This window comes from Mirounga leonina, unplaced genomic scaffold, assembly GCF_011800145.1.
Source record: "Mirounga leonina isolate KUSES-001 unplaced genomic scaffold, KU_Mleo_1.0 Mir_174, whole genome shotgun sequence".
Classification (NCBI taxonomy): Eukaryota; Metazoa; Chordata; class Mammalia; order Carnivora; family Phocidae; genus Mirounga; species Mirounga leonina.
Window position 1 is genome coordinate 45,541,432 of NW_023270451.1, and position 16,139 is coordinate 45,557,570.

Genomic DNA, 16,139 nt, shown 5'->3' on the forward strand with positions numbered 1-16,139 from the left:
TATGGTAGATGAAATAATAATTTAGCTCACTTAGTCTGTACATCAGCAAAGAAATTTCCATTCTTTAGTAGGCAATGAGGTCGTGAACTCATCTTAGGGCTAGGCCAGTGACAGAAAGTAGATCCTGTTGTGTTTGGGACATTTCAGAAATCAGTAAATGGTAAGTAGAGGTAATTATGCTGTGTATCAGGTTATGTTGCTGATTAGAGTAATATCCCTTTTATCTCACTGTAACTTTGTAGAAGTCTCTATTGACAGTGTTTACTTATTTTCAGTGAGGTTTGTCTAATGATTTTGTGGGTAGTTATTTCATCTTACACTTGAAGTCAGTATAAACGGGATCTAGGATGCCAGTAGAGAACTAGTCATTGTTTTAATTTGATGATGGATTGTCCTCAAGATCGTTTTCCGAAATACTATGGCAGTTCTCTGTGTTTTTTGGTTCCTTGACTACTTCATACAAAACAGTCAATGTTGTTCAGTTTGAACCCAATAAGGGAGCAATTGGTAAGGCATATAAGAAGGATGCAAAGCTGGTGCTGGAGTACCTGGCTGTTTGTGATGAGTGTTACATTACAGAAATGGAGAAACTACTGAATGAAAAAGGGTAAGATTTAAGATGTGTACTTTTATATGGGCTCCACTTAGATATGTCCTCTCTGCAGATTCTGAAAGGGTAAGATCAGTTTCTTTAGACATTTTTTGCAGGTAAGTATTATCTCTATATTTAAAGAACTGTGTTTACTGAGATTCTGGCATTATAGCCTGGAAATAGATTTGAAATTATCTTTTTTTTTTTCCCCAGTAACTTTCTTAGAGGAGGAGTTTTGTCTAAGGAAGTGACTGAAGAATAATAAGAAATGACATCCTCTCATTCATTTTTTTTTCTTTTGAGCTTTGGAGTGGTCTCTGTAATTGTTTTAAGCATAAATATAAAGATATAGAGACATCTATAAAGAAGTATGACAAAATCCAGTACTAAACAATGTAAAATTTACTGTGTCCGACAAACAATAAAAAACTTATAAATAGGGGTGCCTGGGTGGCTCAGTCAGTTAAGTGTCTGACTCTTGATCTCAGCACAGGTCATGATCTCAAGAGTTGTGAGTTCAAGCCCTACATTGGATTCCACGCTGGGCATGGAGTCTACTTAAAAAAAAAGTTCTAAACATATAAAGAAGCACGAAAACGTGACCCATATTGAGGAGGTCAGTCAAAAGAAACACCTAGAAGTGACAAACATGATGGAATAAACACATAAGGATGTTAAAACAGTAATAAATGTACTTCATATGGTCAAGGATATAAGGGAAAACATGAACATATGAGGTGAGAAATGGAAATATGTATCAAAAAAAGAACCAGCAGACATCTAGAGGAAGTATTGCAAATGAGAATTCACCAACTGGGATTAACAGTAGATTAAACATTGCAAAAGGAAGATCATTGAATTTAAAGACATAGCAATAGAAACTCTCCAAAGGGAAGCATAGAAAAACAAGAGACTGGGGGAAAAATGTCCTTTGGATCAATATGAGGCAATCTAACATGTGTAATCAGGAGTCACAGAGAGGGTGTACAGAGAAAATAATCTGAAGATACATAGGATAGGTCAAAATTTTCCAAGTTTGATGCAAACTGTAAACCCAGATTCAAGAAATTCAACCTCAAGCAGAAAAAATACAAAAACCACATGAAGGTACATTAGAATCAAATTGCTGAAAACCAATAATGAAGAGAAAAGTCTTTAAAGTAGCCAGGGGAACAAAGACTCATTATGTTAAAAGGAGCAAAGACAGGGGCAACTGGGTGGCTCAGTCAGTTAAGCATCTGCCTTCCGCTCAGGTCATGATTCCAGGGTCCTGGGATCGAGCCCTGAGTTGGGCTCCCTGCTCAGTGGGGAGTCTGCTTCTCCCTCTCCTTCTGTCCCTTCCCCCGCTTGTGCTTCTCTCTCTCTCAAATTAATAACATCTTAAAAAAAAAAGCAAAAACAGTAACAATATATTGTGAAATTTATAACATAGAAGTAAAATGTATGCCATCTACAGCTCAAAGGATGAGAGCAAAGAACTGGGAATATACTGTTGTAAGGTGCACACATTACATGTGAAATGGCATAATACTCTTTGAGGGTAGACTCTGGTAAGTTTGAAAAAGTACATATAGTTAACTCTAGAGCAATTACCTGGAAAAAACACACAAAAACTAAATAATAAACCAGTAAGGGAGATAAAATAGAATAATAAAAAATACTCCAGAAGAAAGCAGAAGGGGAAAAATGAACAAAGAAGAGACAAATAGAAAGTAACTCTTGAAGTGTTAGATTTAAACTCAGCAGTATCAATAATTATATTAAATGTAATTAAACACTTGAATTAATAGCCATTGATTGTCAGACTAGTTAAATCAAGACCCAATTAAATGCTGTTTACAGGAAACTTGATGTAGTTGTAATACACAAATAGGCTTAAACAGAATCAAAAAATATTTCCCATACAAATATTAATCATTAAGTTAGGAGTGGCTGTATTAATATCAGATAAAGTCAACTTCAGAACACAGGAAATTGCCAGAGACAGAGTTACATTTCATAATGTTAAAGGGATCAGTTCATCAAGAAGACCTATTACTTCTAACTGTATGCAACTGAAAACAACCTCAAAATATATAAAGCAAACTTGACAGAACTGAAAGGAAAAATAGACAAATCCACAATTACAGTCAGATTTCTACACCCTCTGTCAGTAATTGGTAGAGTAAGGAGACAAAACAAAACAGGAGTTTGAAGATATAAACATTATTAATCAACTTAGTTGCCATTTATAGAATACCTAATAACTGAAGAGTACAGTTTTTTAAGTGAACTTGTAAAATCTTTTATATTGTTTTTTTTGTGCAGCCCTCCAACTGAGTTTTGCATTATTTTCTAAGTGTTGTTTAAAAAGCAAAGAAGGGGCTCCTGGGTGGCTCAGTCAGTTAAGCATCTGCTTTTGGCTCAGGTCATGATCCTGGGGTCCTGGGATCCTGGGGCCCACATCGGGCTCTCTGCTCAACAGGGGGTCTGCTTCTCCCTCTCCCTCTGCCACTTTCCCCTGCTCGTGCTCTCTCTCTCTCCCCCCCCTCTCAAATAAACTCTTTATTTTATTTTATTTTTTTAAGATTTTATGAATTTATTTGACAGAGAGAGACACAGCGAGAGAGGGAACACAAGCAGGGGGAGTGGGAGAGGGAGAAGCAGGCTTCCCGCTGAGCAGGGAGCCCGATGCGGGGCTCGATCCCAGGACCCTGAGATCACGACCTGAGCCGAAGGCAGGTGCTTAATGACTGAGCCACCCAGGCGCCCCATCTCAAATAAACTCTTTAAAAAAATAAAAGTAAAAAAACAAGCAGAGAATACGAGAGACTAAAAAATAATAAAGCAGAAAATATGAGAGACTGCATATGGCCTGCAAACCGTGAAATAGTTCATATCCGGCCCTAGACAATAGGCAAAGTGAAAGAAGTCTGACACAAAAGATTATATGTAAAACTAGGAAAGATAACTCGAGTTTATAGTGGTAGAAAGCACATCATTAGTTGACTGGGAGTGGAGGGGATTGAAATGGAGCCTTGGGGGTGATGGTGGTTGCCTGAGAATATTGTCAAGAGAAGTTTTATAAGATGAACCCTTGTAACAAGTTGAAGATATGATTGTCCATTTCAGTAGGAAAATTTTTAAAGCATTCTGGTCTCCCAGAATTAACATCGATTTATGTTAAAACACTATCAAATGTCATTAAAATGGACAAGTTAGAGCACTAGTTAGATACCATTTTCTGTCATAAACATGACAGTTTCCTTTATTAATTATTCTCAAATAATGGCTTCTTGCTAATTTCAGCTTTTTTTATGACCGTAGGCTACCTACTTTTTTTTTTTTTAAAGATTTTATTTATTTTTTTGACAGAGAGAGACATAGCGAGAGCAGGAACACAAGCAGGGGGAGTGGGAGAGGGAGAAGGAGGCCTCCCGCAGAGCAGGGAGCCCGATGCGGGACTCGATCCCAGGACCCTGGGATCATGACCTGAGCCGAAGGCAGACGCTTAACGACTGAGCCACCCAGGCGCCCCTAGGCTACCTACTTTACACTTAGACTGTACTCACAGAATATTTATGATAATGCTTATGTAATGGCATTTTAATGCACTTACAAACTTCAGACAGAATAGTAAAAATGGAGGAAGTGAGTGAAAACCACTCATGATGCATGAGATTATCAGTGCTAGAAACTAGCAAAATGCAGTGCAAAGTGTGCCACATGAGGGCTCTCTTCCTGGCATTGAGCTGCTTATGAGCCAAGACAATCCCTACTTGATAAAGGTGAATTCTTATAACCAGTAGTGGAATGGGCATATCTCAGGATATGAACATAATGCAGTCACTGATTTTTGGAGGGATAGTGTTTTATATTGACATATCGAACAGAATCATTAAACTTTTTTAAGCTGATCTTCAACGTAAGTGTCAAAGTTTATTTTGGAATTAGTGTGGGGGTTTTAAAATTACCTTCTGTAAGATGACAAGCTGGTCAGTTTTACATTTCTGGGGACAATAATGAGAACAGTGGTCTTTTTGCCAGGAGGCCTTTTTCTGACAAATTTATTGTAATCTAAAACTGAATTTTTTTAAAAAAGTGGTTTTGGCTTTATTTTGATCTCAAAACCAAAGGAATTATTAATTGAGTCACTTGTGGAATTTTATAAGACTAATCACGTTTTTGGGTGCTTCCCAGAATACTTTTTGGTGCCATTATTAAAATAATACTTAATTTGGTGTTCCTTATGAAATAATTTAAATTTGACTTCAGCTATTTTATCTGGAGAACTGACCAACCTGTATTACACTTAAAAGAGTCTAGCAATTGGTAAAACTCCTTTAAATTAAGAGATAGGAATGCATGTTTTCACTAATATGTGGTGTGTTTTCTTTGTAGGGAATTCACTATTGAAACTGAGGGGAAAACATTTCAGTTAACAAAAGACATGGTCAACGTGAAGAGATTCCAAAAAACACTACATGGTAAGTTTGTAAAAATAATTAAGAAACAAACACAAAAAATCATTACTCCTTAAAGTTTTTTTACGTTTTATGACATAGCAAAATTTGGAGAAGAAAAATAAATACTTAAGGCCACAACCCTAAATTTGATGAATATATTTAAGGCATTATCTTTTGCCTTTTTAAAAAACTTAAATGTATTAATACTGAAAAATAGTTTATAATGCCCCCTTTGTATTTCCTATGAACTGAGGTGCGTATGAAGAATATCTCTTTGATTAAAACCATCTTTTCGTTTTCTCCCATTTTAAGGAAATGTCCTTTTGTTTTTTTAAGCAAAGGGGAGAACTCACCCCTTCACTCTCTTGTGGCAAATTAACCTTTTTTTTTTTTTTTTTTAAGATTTTATTTATTTATTTGACAGAGAGAGACACAGCGAGAGAGGGAACACAAGCAGGGGGAGTGCGAGAGGAAGAAGCAGGCTTCCCGCTGAGCAGGGAGCCCGACGCGGGGCTCGATCCCAGGACCCTGGGATCATGACCTGAGCTGAAGGCAGATGCTTAACTGACTGAGCCACCCAGGCTCCCCGCAAATTAACCTTTTAAAAAGTCATTTAGATTAGTGATCTTTCATGCTTTTTTAAAAGATAAGGAGGTGATTATTTTTTGGAGAACAAATTACATGAATTGGGATATGAGTGTTTTGGAAAATATACAAAGGATGCTTATGGTTAACTGTGGCTGAGTGGAAGCTTCTGGAAACTTAGAGTAGTAGGTGGGTATTTGAGAAGCTACTGCTATTGGAGAGAGCATGCGTACTTTTACATTTGTTTTTGGCTTGCCCTCTAGCTAAGCTTCAGTGAGCTGTAAAAACCCGTCTGAGCAGTGATCAGAGTAAGCAGGGGATCCTTCTTGCTCTGGGGCTTTTTAGCCACCATTCTGGCAGCTGGTTCAGAACTGTACTTCACCGTGGCTTAGGTGACCCAGAAGGATGGGCAGGAGATGCCTTGGTCATATTTCTAAAATGTTACTCTTACTCTTTATCACAGACAAAAGAAACAGCCTCTCTTTTCCTCCACATATGTGAATTTTTGGTTCTCCTTATCTCATTTCCCTTGAAACAGACTATCCAAGGTTAAGGTCAGTTACCTAAGACCCAGTGCTTAGCAGTCCTTCCTTTCTGAATAATAAGTAATAATGAATCCATTTCCTGTGTGTACCACAGGTGTAGCCTCCCCCATGTGAGGCCTCTGGTAAAATGTCTTTGATTGAGTGCAGATCCCCCAGCAAACTCTTCTCTGAGGGCCTCTTGACCCCAGAACCTTGGGAGTACAATGGTAGTAACCTGACTTTCTTAAAGAGTTCTCATCAAGACAGCAAGATAAAAAGTAAAACACAAAGCATGTGATACTTGTGTGTAGGAATTGTTTTTGTTAATTTTTCCAGCTATGCTGGTAGATTTTTGTTCTCATAGTCTTATAAAAGCTCGAGGGGCGCCTGGGTGGCTCAGTCGTTACACATCTGCCTTCTGCTCAGGTCATGATCTCAGGGTCCTGGGATCGAGCCCCACATGGGGCTCCCTGCTCTGCGGGAAGCCTGCTTCTCCCTCTCCCACTCCCCCTCCTTGTGTTCCCTCTCTCGGTGTCTCTCTCTCTGTCAAATAAATAAATAAATAAATAAATAAAATCTTTTAAAAAAAAAAGCCTCAAAAGTTCTAATGCTTTCTGCAAGGCAAGGCAGATGATGGAGTAGCTGCTCCTGCTCATAGCTTACCAACTGTGGTATACTTGGTGTACATAGCATGCTGTGGCATACTACGGAAGGAACACTGGTACCTTGTTTCAGTTTTACACTGTACAAACAAAGAACAATTTGGTGAAAAATTTTTTCACTCCTGCTTTCTCTTTAAAGGCATCATATTTCTTACCAGCAAATAGTTTTAAGGAATGTTCTGACTTCTTTGTCCTGATGTATAGGATCACTCAAGTCCATCTAGAATAGAGATCTTTTTAGTGCTAATAAGAATTGTTGAGAGAGGACCTGCAATGCATTATGTAGGGTTTGAGAGAATGTTATTGGATTTCTATCTCTTTTGCAGTGGAAGAAGTTGTTCCGAATGTAATTGAACCCTCCTTTGGCCTGGGCAGGATCATGTATACGGTATTTGAACATACATTCCACGTACGTGAGGGAGATGAGCAGAGAACGGTAAGTTATCTTGGATAGTGTGCTATTCTCTCACAGTGTCAGGGAATGAAACTTATTGAAGAACATTATTAATAAGACTCTGGAATGATTGGTTATCGAATGTACTAGTGGCATTAACACTCATCTTTGCTTAACCGTTTACAAAGCAAAGAACTTTCTTATGTTAGCTCACTTGAGCTTTGGAATATGTAGGTCATTCTAGATGGGGTTGTTTCAGTTGCCTGGTGCTCTTTATTCTGAGACAACATATTACTGTGGGGGAACTATCTGTATTGCATCAGTGGAAGATACTGGCACTTTCTGGATATACTCATGTTTTCAGAAAATTGAGAAGAAGGGGATGGCTCAGAGAATTTGGACCAACCAAATAACTGTAGCCAAGCACTGGTGAAGCATTAAAGGGAACTTTCTCAAACTGCATAAAATTTGGGGACTTTGGGGAAAAAGGTTCTGGTCCAGAGATACTGATTCACAGATCTGAGACCTAGGGATCTGTATTTTTTTTTTTTTTAAAGATTTTATTTATTTATTTGAGACAGAATGAGAGAGACAGAGAGCACATGAGAGGGGGGAGGGTCAGAGGGAGAAGCAGGCTCCCCGCCGAGCAGGGAGCCCGATGCGGCACTTGATCCCGGGACTCCAGGATCATGACCTGAGCCGAAGGCAGTCGCTTAACCAACTGAGCCACCCAGGCGCCCCAGGGATCTGTATTTTTTTATAAGAACCCCCAAGTGATTCCAGTGTGAGAAATTGACAGGGTAGTAAATTGGGCAGTGGTATTTGGGGTAGAGCCTTTCCTAGCATTCAAGCACTGCTAAAGGTAAATGTTTCTAAGAAGTCTTCATTAACTCCCACACACTGTCTTTTGGCCCTCATGCTTCTGAACACTGCTCCATACCTTCCACTTTATCTCTTCACTCTGCCTTACTCCACCTTTCTCACCTTGACATCCCTGCAGAAATTACACTCTTGTCGTTTATAGGCACAGATTTCCAGGAAAATCATTCAGAAGACTGGCTAGAGTGGAAAGGTGGTATGTGCCAAATTAAGTGAATGAAACATTCTTATCTGCATGACCATTCTGCAGCTGAGTGTACATGATGTGAGACATAGAGTTCTTTCTAGGACATTTAACCTTGAAGAATAGACTGATGAGTTCTTGGTGCCATTATTTTAGAAAGTCTGATATACTCTTGGTAATAATGTAGCTAATAAACTTACTGTTTTATCCTCTGCCCTAATTGCATCTTAATTTCTTGACATTTAAGGAATAGCTTTTCATTCATTCAACAGATGGTAAGAGCCTGGTCTAGACACCAGACGTGTAAATATAGGCATGGTTATTCTTGAGGAATGGTGACATACTGAAAGTGTTCTTTTTAGATACTAAGTTTGCTTCGGGCCTTTTCTGTTTATTTTCTAATAAAAAGGTTTTTAAAAAATCTTTTAGCTGTTTCTTTGAATCTAACAATATTGGTATAACCAGAACTTTAGAAATTTCATAAGGGCTAAGCAAGAACAAATTAGTGACAGTGTTTTATGAATTGCACAGAGATTACTCTCATGAAGAGAAATTTGATTAGGCTCTGAGAAGCCAGAAATGTTTCTAAATTTTAATCACATTGTCCCTTAATCCATTTTCCTATAAATTTGGTATAAAAACATTGCCAGTGAGATTTAAAAAATTATTTTTCTATAAAGGCAGGTCCTTACTTCTCTCTTACCAGACAGAGGAGAGGAGTGGAATTCTGAATGTTCTGTGATTTGGGCAGCCATGGAGTCTAGGACTTACAGCAGGGGTCGTCACTGCCGCTTGGCATTTAAAGCTAATGGGGCTTTTGAGGGACTCAGCTGGAACCCATGTCAGTGATTTTTATGGGACCTATTCATTCTGAGTTCCATATTCTTGCCTTCCTGTGGCCCTTTTATACAAATATTATTTAAAAACTGACTTCAGGGCGCCTGGGTGGCTCAGTTGGTTAAGCGACTGCCTTCGGCTCAGGTCATGATCCTGGAGTCCCGGGATCGAGTCCCGCATCGGGCTCCCTGCTCAGCGGGGGGTCTGCTTCTCCCTCTGCCCTCTTCCCTCTCGTGCTCTCTGACTCTCATTCTCTCTCAAATAAATAAATAAAATCTTAAAAAAAAAAAAAACAAAACTGACTTCAGCTCTTATTTCCAACTCAGGGCGGTAGACTAGTTTGCCTTCCACAGAATATATTTGCTTTCGTTATGTCTCAGTAACTCTGAAACCTACTCTAGGAGCAGTTTAGGAGGGTTGTACTTTTCGGTATAGGTATACAAAGCATCTCTTTTTGTTTCACCCTATTTCTTTTGAATATACATTTGCAAACTAATTAAACTGTTCCGTTTTACCTGGTCACGAAGACTCACAGATCCTTCAGCCGTGCTGAGTTTCTTAAAGGACAGAATGGGATTTTGGTTTTTGGCAGTGCCACTTACTATTTGATGATTTGGCGGGATGGTCTTCATGGGTTTCCACGGAAAGAAGTAAGGTTTTTATGTGGTACCCAAAAATGACCATCTTATATGGTAGCTCTCTGAATGCTTTCACATCATTCAGCTTTTTACAGACATGTGAAGTAAGCAGAGCAGATGGGAGATACCCGTTTTTAGATGGAGAGACTTAAGATCTAAGTCATAAGACTTAGATCTAAAGTGGTTCGAATTTAGAGCTGAAAACCAGATCCATCTTGCTTTTTCTCTTTTGTCACACTGATTTTCAGATTATGTTTTCTGGTATTTTGATAATGAAGTTTGGACATTAATGTTTAGATGTTTATAAACTAATGTCTTTGGATTTCTTTCTTTTTTAAAACACGTAGTTCTTCAGTTTCCCTGCTGTAGTAGCTCCATTCAAATGTTCGGTCCTGCCACTGAGCCCAAACCAGGAGTTCATGCCATTTGTCAAGGAATTATGTAAGCAAATCCAGTTGGGTAATCTCTAGGGGAACACTATCAAGTAGACTGAATTTTAGGAAATGTATCCTTTTTTCAATAAAAATACATATTGAATAAAGAGTAAATCTGAGTGATTTTAGCCTCCGCCCTTACTTCTAAAAGGGAGTATGCTTGTTCAGAATGTTTTCTCCTAGTATTTGAATTAGTCAGGGTAGGACCCAAGGGTCAGGTTCAAAATATCCTTGCTTCTCCTCTTGACCTTGGTGCTGCTCCCTTCATCAGGGGAATCCTAGTGGAGTGTTAACCAACTGGACCCACAGCACTGAATGGGCTCCTAGTGGTCATGTGGTGGGGCCCACCGATTTCAGAGTTGGGAAGTGGGAAGAGTTCATTGAGTTGCTTGGGGTTGTGCAAGTAGAGGTGGGGGAGTCTGGATGGGGTCCCCTGGCCTTGGCTCTTAGTGTGATACTTGTTCCCCTGTAGCCAGGTGAGATGTGGGTAGGAGCTACACTGAGGCACTTAGTAAACTTTGGGGATTTTTCTTTCTTTTGCAGCTGTAACTTAATTGCTCTCTTGTCTCAGGCCCTTTTATAAGTTTCCCAAGCTTGTATGACAACATGTAGATGACATTGGAACGTTGTCCGTTTTTTATTTTTAATTTACTTAATTTATTTTGGACAGCGGAAGCCCTGACCAGGAACGGCGTCTCTCACAAAGTAGATGACTCCTCTGGGTCTATTGGAAGACGCTACGCCAGGACTGATGAGATTGGCGTGGCTTTCGGCATCACCATTGACTTCGATACAGTGAACAAGACCCCTCACACGGCAACTCTGCGGGACCGAGACTCCATGCGGCAGATTAGAGCAGAGGTGGCTGGCCTTCTTTTTGGCATTTTTAACTTAGAGATGTATACTGGTTCCTTCTGATTTGACCTGGATTTTGTTGTGTTTTTGCCCCCCACCCCCTTTTTTCTTTTGAATTTTAATCATAGGCTTGTATCAGTGTACAGATTCCCAAATCCCCTTGGCTTAATTATGAAAATACCCGTTAACAGTTATCTAATGTTTTATAACCATTTGGCTCACTCTGGGCTCATTCTCCAGCAGTTTGCTTTTATGTAATTATTTGTTTATTTGGGCAAGAGACGTATGATCCCAAGTGGTTGCTGCCATAGTTTTATTGGCAGGCTTTGGGGGGCTTTGACATTTGTATATTTCTATACAAATGTGTACATATGTATAGATACATATGTATGTATAGATACATATGTATGTATAAACTTTTCCTGTTAATCCTTTCAAAATAGCCAATAATGTTTCAGTAATTTTACTTAATGGGAAGGGATAATGGAGATGGGAAAACTACAGAAGGGGAAGGAAAGAACACCCACTTTGACAACTGCCTGACTGATTTTGAGCAGAGGTTCTATTTAGCGTGCCTGTTAGGTGCTCAGCTTGCTACGGAGAGTTAATAATAGGAAAACAAAAGTAGAAGACTGCTTTTTTTCCAAAGGAGTTTATAGTCTAATTTGGAAGTCAAGGATTTCTGGTTTGTCTTTTTACAAAGCCAGGTCTGGCTACTGTGGACCTACATTCCCATCTGATAGTGGTTTTCAGAGTGTGGTCCCCGGACCAGCACCATCACATCACTTGGGATTTTGTTAAATAAGCAAACTCTTCACCCCAGACCTATTGAATCAGAAACAGGTGGGGTGGGAGGTTGGAGACAGATAGAGGGTGGGCATGATGTGACCCCTGGATGATTCTGATGCACGCTCAAGTTTAGGAACTGCTGCTGAGTGGTAGCCAATGTTCGGTTGTGACTGAGGAACAACTGGCCCCCTTGGTTGGGGCTCCCCGTTTTGCTAGTCTCCCCTCGCTCATTTACTTGACTAGCTCCTCTTCTAAAGTTAATGCACATGAAGTAGCGTCAGGTGACAGCGATTTAGAATAATTAGGAAAGGCTTTGTGGGAGAATTGAGTGATCCAAGGGTTAGACATTCTGGGCTGGAAGAAAAGCATGAACCCAGGCCTGGGAGAAAGGTGAGTATAAGTAAGGAAAGAGGCTTCCATAGAAGTGATGGGAAACATTCTGTGGGGGCCAGTTTGCAGAGGGATCTTGTGATTATTTAGACACTGATTTGGCTCTCTATAAGGTCTCCTGAGTTCAGGGTGAATCTTTTTTCGATGGTCTAATCAAGTCTGTTGATTCTTGGAATTCTCTTTGCTTTATTACCCCAGGTCTCTGAACTGCCCAGTGTAGTCTGCGATCTGGCCAATGGCAGCATCACGTGGGCCGATGTGGAGGCCAGGTATCCTGTCTTTGAAGGGCAAGAGACTGGTAAAAAAGAGACAATCGAGGAATGACGACAATTTTAACGACTTTTGACCACTTGCCCTAATAAAAAAATAGCTCTTATCATGTCCACTTTACAAACAGCATTGCAATTACTCCTGGGGACTGCATTTTATCCTCAGTGGCTGCCTGATCTGACCCCCACAATTAAAGTTGAAGGAATTCTGAACAAACTTGTAATCCATTTGCTCCTCTTTCTGCATTTTCAGCAAAGCTGTATTTTTCCCCACCTTGGGTAGACATGCTCATGAGTTAATGTTAAACACAGTTAATACATTTTTTTTTTCAATTAACAGCCGTATTGGGGTAAAATTTACATACCATAAAACTCAGCAGTTTTAAGTATCCAATTCAATGATGTTTAGTGTATTTACAGAATTGTGCAGCCATCAATGCAATCTAATTTTAGAACATTTCCATCACTCCAGAAAGAGGTTTCATGTGCTTTTAGCGCCACTGTCTATTCCAACTCCAGCCCCAAGCAGCCACTTACCTACTTTCTGTCTCTCTAGATATGCTTTTTCTATTCTCTTTTTTTTTTGAGAAAGTGATGCCTTGTGTTAAAGAGACAGCATTCCGTCAGCAGCTGGAACCCCTTCTAGGAAAAGCTGAGGGGGGGGGATGGGCAGCAGGAGCAGTGGAGGAGGAGGAAGCTTGCTGCCATGGGGGCTTAGGGCTGCCAGCAACGATGTTCTGAGGACAGAAGAACTGCTTTTCTGACTCCGGGAGGGTGTGCATTGGCAGAAGCCTGCTATGTACAAGAAGTATGCTTGTACTTGGCTTTGCAGGTAGCCCTGGCGATCATTAAACTTCTGATGCTGGAGGAATCCCACCTGTCTTGTCTGACTTAGCAGTTCTCAACCATCACGGTATCGTGATTCTAGCCCAGCAGTTTTGGGCTCAGCTTTTGAGGGACTTCTATTATGTTTTTGTATAGAACACTCAGAACACATATATTTGTTAGGAAAATATTCAAGGATGTGCAAATTGGAACAACTCTCTTTCCAGAGTTAGGACTTTGTCTAGTGTCTCAGCCTCCTCTCAGACAATGTGAGATAGGGGCACAGTGGTCTCCAGAATGCTTCCTTTGTCTTGGGTATGAAGAACAATTGAAGTAGTGGATCTCCCAGGGATTCCCTTCATTTTTATCTCCTCTCTGATGATGCCCACCACAGTACGTAGTAGGTATTCAACAAATAGACTTGGGATGAGTCTTGAATTTTTGAATGAACTTCTTGGGGATGAAAGCCTTTTACTGAAGTTTATTTTTCTTCTACCTGGTGCTTTTTTAAAGCATTCATTATTAGAAGGAACTAGATTTTGAATAAACTGAGTGTTCATTTTGTAGGGATTCCTTTCACCTCAGATTTCTTACAGCTCTTGACTTAGCATATATTCTAGCATTCTCACATTGGGGCTGGAGGTTGCCTTTGCTTATTCTAATTTACTTCCTTTTACAGTGAGTACCTCCACAGTCAGTCAATCACCACCACCTCAGACATTCTTACGAGCTCATTAATAGTAAAGATACATATTTAATACATAGCGGGATCTGCCTACTTTGGATCATAAAAGGATTAGAACTAAAACTGTCTTCACTTTTCATTGGCAAATACATCTGTCATGAGTTCAGTGCTGGATATTACTTCTGGGAGCCCTCCTTTTCTCTTCTCTGTTCTCCCCTAGGGCCAGTGTGTGATTTCTCCTGAGAGAATACCCACTGCATTTCAAGTGACTAATTACCTGAGTGGGGAACGTGGGCCAGTAGCAGAGCTCACGGGTTCTGTTTGTGCCACATGTGCTCGATTCTGAGCCCAGGCAGGTGAAGGACTGCCTTCTGAATGAAGAGGCTCTCGACACACGAGTTTTGCGCACACACATACACACATACACACCTCTCACCTCTCTTCTGTTCAAGCTCAGTATGTATTTAAAGCCAGAGTCTTTCTGGCTTGTTGCTCTGTGAGTCCTTTTTCTTAATTATTTGTGTATTGTGTGTATCAGACTGTGGGCTAGTTCAACAAGAGCTGGATAAATAGCACTGTCTCTCAGAGAAGTTACTTCTGTTCATCACTCTCTCCAAAAATAGTGATGGGGAAGGGTCAGATTCAAACTGATTTCCATGGAATGTGCGTAAGAACACAGTAGTTTCTTTAAAACCTAGGTTGGAATTCAGGGCATTAAAATACAATGAGGAGGTTTGTCCAGAGAAGTGCTCTGTGCCTGACTAGTGCAGGAGCTCGTAATAGTAAAATACTGAACGTAGCTGGATGTTCTAGAAAAGGAATTCATTGCCAAGTCATAAAAATACAGAAATGATCTTACTAATTGCGTGAGATGGTACTAGAGATGTCAGATGTCAAATGAGCTCTGTGACAACTTGCAGAATTATTTTGTTCATGAAATAGATTCCTTTTAGACCTTTATTTACTTTTCCTAAACCAGTATAAACTTAGGGTAACGGTAGTGACTGTTTTAGCCAGTGGAATCTATTCATGAGAGAACTAGGTGCCCTGGAAATAAATCCAAATTATCTCTGAATATAGTTGCACTTAATCTTCTATCCCCAGGAAAAACTATTAATCTGTATCTCTTGACTGAGGCTAGGATGGAGAGGTTTTGATAGCATTGCTCACATTAAAGAAACTCTCGCCAGCATCTTTGCTGATAGCCTTTAGTTTAAGGCAGGTTTTCATTTGGCATTCGGCCAACACCATGAAGAATTTTAGCTGATTCAGTAAGTGAATGGATGAACAAGTTTGCTCTGCTTCAAAATTCACCTCTTGTTGCCTCTTCAATAATTCTTGGTTATCGGGCTGCCTCTAAGCAGTAATTGTGTTAAAATCATGTGGATGGAATTAAGGTCTCTTCTGGAAATTGGGACATAATTTGGGAGCTTCGACAGGAATTGCTGGAAAGAAGCAGCCCGTGTCCCTGTCCTCTTGTCCAGGAGCTCCTCTTGTGTTTTTGACATGCTGTTCTCTCAGCTGGATGGTGTTATCTTCCTAGCATGTTAAAGGACACATCTTTTTAAACCTGTTGCCGCAGTAAAAGATGTTAACCCTGGCCGCACAGTAGAATCCCTTGAGCTTTAAAAAATACCCATGTCTGGGGCGCCTGGGTGGCTCAGTCGTTAAGCGTCTGCCTTCGGCTCAGGTTATGATCCCAGGGTCCTGGGATCGAGTCCCACATCGGGCTCCCTGCTCAGCAGGAAGCCTGCTTCTCCCTCTCCCACTCCCCCTGCTTGTGTTCCTGCTCTCGCTATCTCTCTCTCTGTCAAATAAATAAAATAAAAATCTTTAAAAAAAAAAAAAATACCCATGTCTGTGTCCCCTTCAAACCAGTTTAATGAGTTTCTCCAAGGTGGGGCCTGGGCATCAATATTATTTTGAAAGCACCTAGGAGAACCATTGCTGTAATGGATGTTACAGCTCAAGCCATAGAGAGCCTGAGCCCCGCCCCACCCCCCCAAATTGGGGAAAGGTCTCCTGAATGATTTCTTCTGACAATAGGGGTCAAGTTGTCAACACCAAAGTTTCTCTCAATGTGCTCTCACAAACCCTAAGCATCTCTGCAGCTTATGTTCTGCTTCCCTTACCTTGTGTTGGGAGATGAATT

General features: G+C 40.2%; 1 protein-coding gene across 1 annotated transcript in view; it reads left to right on the forward strand.

Moving 5' to 3' along the window:
• GARS1 (glycyl-tRNA synthetase 1) overlaps positions 1–12,694 on the forward strand; it is a 47,647-nt gene extending 34,953 nt beyond the window's left edge. The window contains exons 12-17 of the mRNA XM_035020842.1: positions 462–607; positions 4,973–5,058; positions 7,135–7,244; positions 10,088–10,181; positions 10,845–11,035; positions 12,407–12,694. Coding sequence (XP_034876733.1) covers positions 462–607; positions 4,973–5,058; positions 7,135–7,244; positions 10,088–10,181; positions 10,845–11,035; positions 12,407–12,532 — 753 coding nt within the window. The 3' untranslated portion in view covers positions 12,533–12,694. The remainder of the gene's footprint in view (positions 1–461; positions 608–4,972; positions 5,059–7,134; positions 7,245–10,087; positions 10,182–10,844; positions 11,036–12,406) is intronic.
• Positions 12,695–16,139: the final 3,445 nt, after the last annotated feature.